Here is a 12083-nt window from a genome sequence, read left to right on the forward strand (position 1 = left end):
GGGGAGCCTCCATATTGACAAGTGATCAGATCAGATGTGTGTTGACGCAGCAGAACAACGTTGTGTCGCCACTGATTTATGTTGATGTCGGCGTAACAGCTGTGACGGAGCAAAAACGGGGAAACGCTGTCACAATGTCTGTTTTTATTATCTGAGGGGCATAATGAGGGAATGCTGTCTGTAGCCGCCTAATAAAAAGGATTTTTACTCTAAACACACACATCAACATGTTACTGACACTATTATGGACTCATTTCTGTCATCTGAGTCCAGTGGAACAGCTATTTTCTTCAATCTGGCTTTAATTTAACTTTAAAATGTGTATATTTTCATAACACTGAATATCTAAAGAGACTAATCATTGGCAAAAAAAAGTTAATAAATAAAAATCATCTGCTCAGTGGCTGTAGGACCATTATCAGCTTACAGACTGATTCTAGACATTTAAATAAGACAAATTGCATTAACTAGTTAAAAAAAAAAGGAGGAATGAGGCAGAAACTAAACCTACAAGAACAACAGAACAAATCTAAACAGATGCTATTAACTGCACCGATGCAGCCCAGTATACTGTACTGACTGAATTACATCCATACATCAAACAGAATGAAATAAGATCTGAGGAAAAACAATCGAGCAGCCCCCTGGACACTCTCACACAGAAAATCTATTTACCTAAGTGGTCTGATTTACATAAGCACGTCTAAGATGCTTTCTAATCGGTTAGCTGAGACATTCCTTGATCTGCACATTAAAGTGACACATGGCTCTGAATAACTCATCCTGAGTTTATAGGAAATTAAATCCACATGTGCTCAGTACCAGCTTTTACTGCTGAACTGTAGATTTAAATAGTCAAGAATGAGCAAAGACAAACTACCGCCGTCTTTTTCAGCAGCTCTTCATCATCTCATTGGTGTGCTGGTGGTCATTCTGGATGCCGTCGCTCCGTTAATCAAACCTGAAGGCCAATAAGAGGCTTTGATGTGGTGAACCCACCTGCCTCCGCCTTTTGGAGCTTCTATTTAACGAATAAAGAACGATTTCAAAATATTCTGTCGTACAGTATTTAACAGAACCTGCCCACAGAACGTAGCTACAGTAGGAAACATTTCTCCACATCTGAACCGTCCCGGTTTGGACCTGCTGCTGGGCTGAAGCCTTCCTGTGTGGACTCTGCATGTTCTCACTGTGCCTGTGCTTTTTCCTCTGGGTTCTCCAGCCTCCTCTCACAGCGCAGACATGCATGACAGGTTAATTGAATCTAAATTGGCCTTTGGCAGGAGTGCGAGCGCTCACGGTTGTCTGTCTCTTTGTGTTAGCCTTGTGATGAACTGGCAACCTGTCCAGTGTGTAACCAATGCTTCGCCCAGCGTCTGCTCAGACAGGCTCCAGCTCCCTGTGATTCTCTACAGGATGGAGCAGGCGTAGCTGATAGGTGGATGGAGGGATGGAGGGATGGACTGTTGTGCATCTACAGTAGTGTTTCTAGAGCATAGAAGGCATGGCCCTACATGCTTTTTTTTAATTAGTGTTTGGAAGGTCCTGGCTCCACAATCGATGCCAAACATCGCTGAGGTTTGTTTGACTAAAGCAAAAACAGTCCTGATGTGACAAAAGCCCTGGAAGGGATGTGGATAAAGAAAAAACAACAGGGAGAGGAAATAAACAGAGATGTCTTTTGCGAGATCTTACAAAACTTTCTCAGGATCTCAAAATAACTTTTGCGAGATTTCACAAAACTACAGGTAAGTCCAGTCCAGTAGGTGGCGGTAATGTGCCTTAATGTTGGATGCCCACCGCCAAATCAATAGAAGAAGAAGAAAACTATCGGCGTATATGTACTTCTGGGTCTTTTTGGCATTATGGAGAAATGACGATGGAGGACACCGACCCACACGAGAGTTTTATTGAGTTTTATTTTGAAATCGGCCTAAAATATGAAGACATTCAAGCAGTGCTGAGCAAGAGGTACCGTTTTCACAAAACATCCACAAAACTGATGCGACTTTTCTCAAGAAAGTTTTGTGAGATCCCGCAAGAGAAACCTTTATTCTACCTCTCCCAGTTTATTTCCTTTCTCCATGTCCTTTCTGGGGTTCCGTATGATGTGAATTAACAGCTTTTCAACTTCAGGAAGCTTTTCTAAAATGTATTTATGCCTTAATTATCTAATTGGTCTGTCCACTTAGAGGCAGCAGATACAAGTCATTAACACAACGCTGACATATCATCACCTGAACGCTGATAAACTGAAAGCCGACATGTGGAACTTGTGGCAAACAGTTGCATATTTACACATCCAGCAGTTATGGCGCCACATTTTGGTTTATTTGTGGAGGGTTGTGTTTCTGACCACCTGCTGAATGTAAATCATGCATTTATGCACCTTATCTGTGTTTATAGTCTCTACCAAGACCCACATCTGGCTTTTTACCTGCTAAATAAGCAGCTTTGGTGCTGATGTGATGGCGTACGGCTGCCTGGACGCCAAAAAATATAGAGTTTCAACCGTACAGCTCAACAACAGGTGGAAACTCATGAAACATGCAAATAAAATGTTGTTATGCATAACAAGGACTATGTTTAAGTTTTTTTTTGTGTTTGAAATTTTACATAAACTGGACTAAACATGCTCGTCATCATTGGGGGGTTTTCTCTCTTTGCCTTGCAGGTTTTCAGCTGAAACGCACGGCGACGGGTTTCCACTGCTATTTTTGTCCGAACCTGACATCAAACAGCCGTAATGTAGAAAAACCCTTAAAGCAGCTGTGAGCGATCAGCTGCAGCTTCCTGTCTGCCACATCGGTCTGTACCCAGACATGTATCCTCCCTAATCTCAACTGATTCTCATTTCGCTTTCTCACTCGTGTCTAATCCATCTGAAGAGAAAACTGGGTGTCGGGGACCTCAACCTGAGCGGCAAAAGCAATCCACCTCATTACACCTCGTGGAGGCTTTGAGCTGCAACACGACATCTGGGCTGTTCGAGGATGAAAACCTTATTGGGAAAAGAAAAAAACAGCGACATGAGAGAAAAGATCAACTGGGACATCAAGTGGTTTGAGACAGACTGATTTCTTTTCCCTTCAGGCAAATCCGCCTCATATTACAAAACATGGCAGACTTACTGAAGATCTAAAAGCAGCATAAGCAGACAAGTCACGATCAGGTGAACCTTTTCAGAAATAAAGTCACATATTCGCCTCCAGATAACCTCCCCTGACGATATGCTCACGCAATAACGAGACGGTGTGGCTACATGAAACCTTTTTAAAATCATCCAAATGTCAAGTATGTGTCAAAAGACATGAGGCGAGTCAGACTGGTATGGATTTTCTCAGACAGAAGATGAGGAGAGAAGCTGAGGTAGGAGGATGCTGCTCGGTTCAGAGGTTGGCTTGTTGGAGAGGCGGCAGCTGCTCGGATAAGAAGGACCGGAGTTAGAATCCACCTTCAACGGGATGTTTGTTTGTTGTAACAGGCTTGGTCATCAGAAATCTATAGATTTTTAAAAAGCACTCGTGAGTCGAGGCTGGGATTTGATCAGGAGTCTCCTCTGGTTAAACCGGTCCACTTGTGTCATCAGCGCCAGGACCGGACAGTTGGAACACATCACTTTCAACGCCAGTTTAGAATTTATATTATATTTGATCCTATTAGAGACTTTCAATAATGACTCATCAATGAGCAGCAAATGAACAAGCAAATTTCAGACAGTCCATCTGTCATCCTCAGTTTGAATCATCGCTGTCAGCTGCTGAGTCGCACAAAAGTCATTGATGCATCTGTGAAATGTGGCACATTGTGTTGTGAGCAAAAAATTACTTTTTCTGTTCCATTGTGAATTTTTCTGAGGGCACTTCATAGCTGATAAGTTAATGCATTCAGATTTCAGACACTCGTGAAATGTTAGACTGAACGTAGAGCACTTGATGTGTTCAGACACTCACTTCAGAATCGAGACTCATTTCTAAGACATAAGCCACAAGATTGTCTTTGGATTCCTGATGCTGTTTACAGCCAGCGGTCCCATGCAGGCTTCAGCCTTCATGCAACAACACACGCATGTTTAGATGCAACCAGGATGTTCGAACCACTCTCACAGAACCACTCTCACAGAACCAGTCTCACAGAATCAGTCTCACAGAACCAGTCTCACAGAACCACTCTCACAGAACCAGGCTTACGAATGATCGCATTGTGAAAATGATTTCTTTTGAATCACATTAGTTTGGATGTCCTGCAGGAAGAACCGCAATAAATAATAAAAACACAATAAAGTATTCGCTATATGGCCAATTCTGTTCAAACAGGCTACAGCAGATCCAACACGGTGCTAACGCCGGCCCCAAAAGGACTTTTCCTGCAAACAGTCTTTTGAAGAGGTTTTAAAATGGTGAAGACATTTTTTTGCAAAAAATGTAAAAAGTTACGATCAGAATCTGATCCAAAAAACATTTGAGAAGTCCTGAAAAGCCAGATCACCATTTAATTCAATTCATATATGTAGGAAGCCAACAGGAAGTCTAATTGTTTGCACGCTCACAGTTGGTTTGACTGGAGAAGGACTGAACTGAGCCACAAACATGAACATATGACAAAGCATGATGAATCATGGTTTCTTGCCATATATGAGGGAATCATTCTGAGCACAGTGTCCAGTTCTCCTTCATGCAGCCACGATGCTACACCAGGTGGTGGTCAGTCAGTCTCTCCTGTGCACTGACATGTCTGTCACATAGACCAGTCCCTAGTGCTGAAGCAGAGCAGTAGGACGGTCTGACTGCACCTCATCACCACTCTGCTCTGGGGGGAAAGTTCTGGCATGTTTCTTTAACCCAACCACAACTTTCCTGGACCGGGCTGAGGATAGCGATCCTTGACCGTGTCACTCAGGACGGTAGCAGGGCTGATGTTTGGGTGGAACAGGGAAGCGAGAACTGCCATTAAAATGAACAATTTGCCAAAAAAAAGAAAAATAAACCCCACAGGGCACAATCCAAACCTGTGGCAAACCGTGGAACACTCTGGTGTGCCAGACTAATGGTGTGTCACTCCTCCGTTGCTTTGTTTTTTACCATTAATTTGAAGGTGCAGTAAAATGCCAGCTAATGGATTCTGCATCTGCGTGTTTGCAAGTGTCCACGTGAAGTAAAAATGATCATCCAGGAAGCCAAAGCAAAGTAAAAATTCAAGAATGTAGGTGTTGTGAATAAAAAGGAAATCAATTGGTTTGCATTTGTTTTGAGATCATTTGGCTCACAGGGAACTTTAACTGGTTCTAACAGCTAATTAGCAATTAACGAAGGACCACGTGGTCCTCTGTATTGTAGAGACTGAGTATCCACAGGTGACCACAGGTTTCACTGGTTAAATGATGCTGTTGGTTGTTACTATGGAGTCTGTCGGCTGAGCTCAGGTAGAAAAGTAATAAAGGGGAGAACTGTTGGAGGCAGGTGAAGCTGCTCCACAAACACTGGATGAAGACAAACACTGACTTCAGCAGATATAGAACTTCAGACAAAGAGGCTGCTCCTGGTGTGTTTGCTGTAGATTGGTGAGTTTAAATGAAGCACCAGATCCAGTATCATGACAATAACCAAACCAACCAGGACTCAGACGTTAACCTGTTGGCCTCCAGGGGGCAGACTTCCACAATAAACCACAAAGTTTGACACCAAAGTATCAGACATTATATGACCTTTAAGGAATAATTATTCTATGACATGTAAAACTATTTTTTCGTACCAGTTCATCATCAACAAATGCTTACAGATGCAATAAAAGTGATCCACACTCAGGTCAGCGTGCACAGCGACTCATCATTGATTGGATCAATATAACGTTGGGTTAAAATACCCACAAGTAGAAAACCTCCCAAGATGAGAAGCTGTTTTAGACCCAACAGTATTGTAAAAATAATACCAACACCGGGTCAAATGGCCCAGAGGTTATAGCGGGCCGTGTTGACTCACTGTTGTGTCTTTGCTAAACGGACTTCTCAGCGGGTCGGTACTTCACTGTGGAAGCTGAAGCTGACCCTCCTGGATAGAAGGCAGCCATCATTAAAATAACGAGTCACCGCATCTTGTACGCTTGTTGGGTCATTAAGGTTGAGCAGAATTATCAACAACCCGATCCGATTTAGCTCCACAGCTAAAGGTTTCTTCCATTTTTTCTCCAGAGAAAGGTCAGCCTTCAGAAAGCCCAGAGTCCTCCTCCTGACTCCTCCTCCTGCCCTGCATTCACAGCCAATGTCTGCTTGATCTGCAGCCAGGATTCGTCCGTGGCCCACTGAGCCAACCTTATTCTGTCAGTGTCAGGGAGCCGGGACAGCTCCTCCCTAACCTCTGTGGACTGCTGAGGCCCGGGACACTGAGGTCCACGAACAGCTTGTCACAATCAGCAGCTTCAAGCCTCTATTAGCATATAGACATCAGCCAGGACATGGAAATGCTTTTCTCTGATGCATGGGCTCTGTTTTCCAGTTCTGTATCTGGAGTTCTGCTGGCTGCAGCTCCGCTACTTAGATTTAAAATTAAAGAAGCATTAACTCTTGTTTTTGCCACTTGGGGGCATAAAGAACACTGGAACAGCATCAAACATTAACAGCATTACTACAACTTTAAAGCTGCATTCATTATTGTTAGCAAACAATATTGCTAGCTAACTATTACTATTTACACATCCAGCAAACACAAAGCAACATCAAAACCGTTAGCATCCATTTGGAGTCGTGCTTATTGGCAACGCGCCGACATTCACTGTGTTTGTAGCTCCATTTTGTTCTCCACCACTTCCTATGGTGACCTATTTAGGAGACCAATACTGCACTGTGGTCACAAGCTGCTTACAGTCTGGTGCTAACAAACAGTCTACAGTGAGTTTATAGATCCTATAAGAGGCTCTCAGCCCTTTGAAAGTTTCCCCTTTTGTTGCTTTTAATATTAACTCATGATCATAGAACAAGATCTCTTTTTTTTTGACAGGAATTTACCGAAAAAAAGACTCTTTCATGTCAAAGTGAAAATAGATTTCAGTAAAGTCATGTCAGGTGATGAAAAATAGAAAATGTAAATTAAGCGATTGCATCATAAATATTCATTCTCCTCCAATCAGTATTTAGTAAATGCATCTTTGGCTGCATTTACAGCATTGAGCCTGTATGGAGGCCAGTTCTGAACATCTGGATGCAGTTTCACATCATTCTGTTTTGCAAAACTGCTCAAAGAAACCAAGTGAACGAGAGCAGTGAGACCGGCTTTAAGACCAAAACAATAGAGTAAAAGATGTTCAGACACTCTTGAACTTGTCAGTGAAATCAATATTTTCTACATTTTTAGCTGTGAACTAGTAAATACAGAAATAATGTGAAGAGCACAGACACACAGAGATCATTAATCCATCCAAGCAGTTTGTGACCAACAGCTCATTTCTCACAGGGAAATTCTGATTCAGTAAAAATTAGGAATGCATGATATATAAGCGACCACATTGGAATCAGCCAATATTAATATTTTTTCCCATATATTGGTATAAAAAAATTTAGCCGATGTGAAAAACTGATGATTGTCTAACATCAGCGCCTTCGTCTGTACGTTTGATTTGCTGCTATTTCACAGATGTTTTTACTTAAACTGTCCTGGACTGAAGCATTAAATAGTTTAAAATATGTTTAAATATGTTTTACTTTTGTTACATAATAAAGAGGACTAAGCTGTCTAATTTGGGCTTCTTTTCAATAGTTTTCACAGAGCTCACAAAACTTTAATATCGACATCGGTAATATCGGTTTTCTGTAACATCAGAAATCCTAACATCGGATATCGGTATCGGCCAGAAATGTTAATGTCATGCTTCACTAATAAAAATGTTAAATTTTGGTTTTGTCCCATCAGTCGAGTGTCAAACTCACAATATGAAAGAGATTCAAGCATGAAATCCATTATTAATGAAGCAAACATCCACATAGAACACAAATTTACCAGATAAAGGAACTATTTCATTCACTTTAGTTAAATGCTGCACATTTGTAGAACACGTGGATGTAAAGCTTCGGCCTGTCCTCCGGTATTCAGCTTCTAAGAAGAACAAGTAGTCAAATTTAACTGTTTTATGTCCAGTTTTTAAAAATCTAATCTTAATCTAAATCCTTTAAATGAGGGATGTAACCATGAGTGGACCAAAGCTCCAGTGAGGGAGATGATGACGACGCCCACATGTCGGTTTCATTCTGTCCACAGACAACCAGAGACCAAACCATTAATTACTGGCAAGAATTCTGATTATTGATCACCTGTCGTTGGCCTCCAAGGTGATTATTTTCCACCAGTTGAACATTCTAACTTGAGGAATAATGAAGCACATCTGTCACCGATGTTTGACGTCGCAAAGAGAAAACAATCGATCAGTCATTTAAGAAAACAACCATCAGAAGTGCGGAGACTAAAAATAATCATCGGTCGCAGCCGTGCAGGACTTCTGTGATTCAAATAATAGAAACCTGCCTGAAGAAAAAATAATCAGAGTAAAACTTTAAGAAAAATGAGCTCAATATGAAGCAGAAAAATGTCGGCTTTAAAAACAAGTTTGGAGGATCGGAGGACGGAGGAGCTGCAGATTTACAACAAACTGGTGATTGTTCAGATTAAGAAGACAGAAATGATGTTGAATAAATGCAGGCTGTTGGAGGCCTTTAGGGGCCGGAGTACCCGCCCTGCTCCAGCCTTGGCTAGAGCAAGTCTACATGGCTCCATGAATTAGACCAGGGGTGTCCAGTCCTGGTCCTGGAGGGCCACAGTCCTGCATGTTTTAGATGTTTCCCTCTGATTCAAATGATCAGCTCATCATCAAGCTCTGCAGAAGCCTGATAACCATCCTGATCATTTGAATCAGGAAACATCTACAACATGCAGGACTGTGGCCCTCCAGGACCAGAACTGGACCCCCCTGAATTAGATGGACAGTAGAAATCTTAAACACAGATTAATGTTCATCAGCAACAGATTTTGCTGCAATAACAGAAATGTGAGCAGTGCTATTGGGTTTATTATCCATCAGGCCTCATGTGAAACATGTACGTTGTCTTTATTACGTCTTTATTTTTATCCTCATTGTACTTTTGACTTTTTCGTCCTGCTCCCTTCATCCCTCGTCTGTATTCAGCTGCTGTAACGTGTACATTTACTCAGGATTAAAACAAGTTGATCTTATATTATCCTTTTTATTCACTTGATCTTATTCTTTGACTTCTAACTTTGACCACCTTCCATCACCTACATTTTTATCATTATTACTCCTTGATTTGCAGCTACAATGACAAAGAAAAAAAACGTAATTGCTACCAAATACTGATATATTTCATCACTATATAAACCTCAGATGGCTAATCCTCCCTACATGGTGTTTGTGTGTTGGAGCCGTTTCCATGTGCTAATATTAGATTCTTATAAAAAATGAGTTTTAGTGCCGTTAGATGATTCCTCATCAGGTTTTTATTACAACAACCACTGCTCACATCCCTCTCTGTGTCTTCTCTTTATTGTCAGTTGGCACATTTAATATCCACGCATTCATGTGATCTCAGAGTTGCGCTCTCCGGAGCTCTCCAAGGCACTCAGAATAAATCCTGCTACTGTTGGTTACTGCACTCCCCCACGCACTTCTACACCCACAGCACATGCAAATTCCTCCTTAGTCAAAAAACAAGAAAAAAAGAGCAGAGTTGGTCCGCGCTCGTTAAAGACACACAAAAACTGACAAAAGACAAAAAAAACGCACAAGAATTACGCACAAGGAAAAGAGCGCGCCTTAACGGTTATTACGACTAAAACTGACTTCAGTGTCCAGAAATGTGAAACTATGTGAACTCAGAAAGCTGAATGCTGGACAAGAGGAGCGCTTACCTGCAAGAAACCGTGATTTCTATCTTTGTCGCAGGTACGGTGGAGTTGAGCGGGTCAAATTCCCCTATTGTCGCCATGGCTCAGGCTGCTCGTCTGTAAATCACTTCTTCTCAATCGCTGAAGTTCGCACTTCTACAGGGCTGCTGTCTCTGTCGGAACAGAACCGGTCTGGTCCATCCACCCGGGAACCGGAGAGAGAGAGAGAGAGAGAGTCTGCCGGTGTCGGGGACAGGAGCAGTTGTTGTTGTTGGGGATGCTGACGGTCGCTGGAGCGCAGCTGAGGGTTAGAAGGCGGCATACCTGAGGATGAGGCTTCCATTCATGGAGAGAGAGAGAGAGAGAGAGAGAGAGAGAGAGAGAGAGAGAGAGAGAGAGAGAGAGATACCGGAGCACAGCTGTGGATCCTGAAGCTTCCTTTTCTCTCCATCCATCGCCAGGTGGAGGCAGAGACCTCCACAAGTTCTCTGAGCTGCGTCTGGACGCAACTTGTGGTCCTGGTATGGGGGGCGATTAGTGCCACAAGTGGCGCAGGTAGTGGATGGGCAACAGCAGGTGGGAAGAGGCTATTAAAGAACTACTACTACTACTACTAATAATAATAATAATAATAGTAATAATAATAATAATAATGGTGCAAACTACAGACATTATCAAGATCTCTCACTTCTTGACAAAACAACAGAGTTAGCAGCCATGAGTAGCTGAATTTCTTACTGCACATAGAAGTTTTTATGTTACTTTCCAAAGTCCTCCCCCTCAGGCTCTTTCTACCAATTAGAATCCTCCATCCATCCTCCAGTAATACTAGTAGTAATAGTAGTAGCAATATTAGTAATAAGAGTAGTAATAGTAGTAATACTAGTAAAAATAGTGATAATAAAAATAATGAATTTAATGTCATACCGCTTTATAGAATATCCCATTTATAATCGTAAAATATTGAATAATAATGTCATAATCCCAGTGTTTGACATCATGAAATTCCCCTAAATTGATTCCAGGAACAACTTTTTCCCGTCTCATGAGTTTGTTCAAATGTGAGCTTATTTTACATCCAGATTTTTATTGTGTGACTTTTTACAATGAAAAATAACTTGACTTTGTTTATTTACATATTTTCACCTTTGTATTCGGTTGGACTGGTGTTTTTTTGTTTTGTTTTTGTTTGGTGTGATCTGGAGCTATAAAGGCTAAAATGTTATTAGTATTAGTTGTAGTAGTACTGAGAGTAATAACAGTAATGGTAGCACTAACAGTCTAGAATCAATCATTCTTCATCGTGGGCTCAGACGGGTCGGCCACACTTGCAGAACCGGACCATGGCCGACCAAACCAGCTATGCTACTCACTGCTCTCCCACGGTACCAGATCAGCTGGTGCTCCAAAGAAAATTGTTGAAATGCAGAATGAACCCAAATGAGTGGGATCAACAGGCGGCAGACGGACGGGTCTGGAGAAGCTCGATTCGGAAAGGCCTTCTGCAATTCGACTTACTGTGGAAGCTGTGCGTGGTGAACGGAGGAAGGCTGCTGCTGCTGCTGCTGTCCAACGGCGCCTCAAGACCCCAAAGTCAGGACACGTCTGAATCATTGCTCTGTCCATCCATTCAGCTGCCATACCCGCCTGCCAGTCGCTGCGACGAGGACGAGTCGTATTAGTATTAGTAATAACAGTAGTCATAGTAATGATAGTGGTAGTAGTAGTAGTAGCAACAGTAGTAGTAGTAGTAGTAGTAGTAGTAGTAGTAGTAACAGTAGTAGCAGTAACAGTAGTAGTAGTAACAGTAGTAGTAGTAGTAGTAGTAGTAGTAGTAGTAGTAGTAGTGGCAACAGTAGTAGTAGTAGTAGTAGTAGTAGTAGTAGTAGTAGTAGTAGTAGTAATGATAGTAGTAGTAGTAGTAGTAGTTGTGTTGATTCCTAGAGCGACTTTCAAAACTGGAGTCACAAAGTGCTTCAGAAAACATTAAAATACACAAAACATCAGATAAAACAGGAAGACCAACAACAGAGCTTCAGAGAAGAGACAAGAAGTTAAATAAATGCTTTTCTGTATGAGTGTTGTTGCTTTTTAAACCTTTATCAAACTGGGGCTGAAGCAGTGAAAGCACAGCGTCCCTCAGTCTTCAGCCTGAGCCGTGGATCTTTAACAGCAGCTCAGGGTGTTTAGAGTTCATCC

General features: G+C 41.9%; 1 protein-coding gene across 1 annotated transcript in view; it reads right to left on the minus strand.

Annotated features, from left to right (window-relative positions):
* The window catches only part of LOC103359415 (copine-9-like), a 167763-nt gene extending 157778 nt beyond the window's left edge, over positions 1-9985 (minus strand). Inside the window, 1 exon segment of the mRNA XM_008284752.1 lies at positions 9909-9985. Coding sequence (XP_008282974.1) covers positions 9909-9985 — 77 coding nt within the window.
* Between the last annotated feature and the right edge of the window lie 2098 nt (positions 9986-12083).

Source organism: Stegastes partitus, unplaced genomic scaffold (assembly GCF_000690725.1).
Source record: "Stegastes partitus isolate 25-593 unplaced genomic scaffold, Stegastes_partitus-1.0.2 Scaffold370, whole genome shotgun sequence".
Taxonomy (NCBI): domain Eukaryota; kingdom Metazoa; phylum Chordata; class Actinopteri; family Pomacentridae; genus Stegastes; species Stegastes partitus.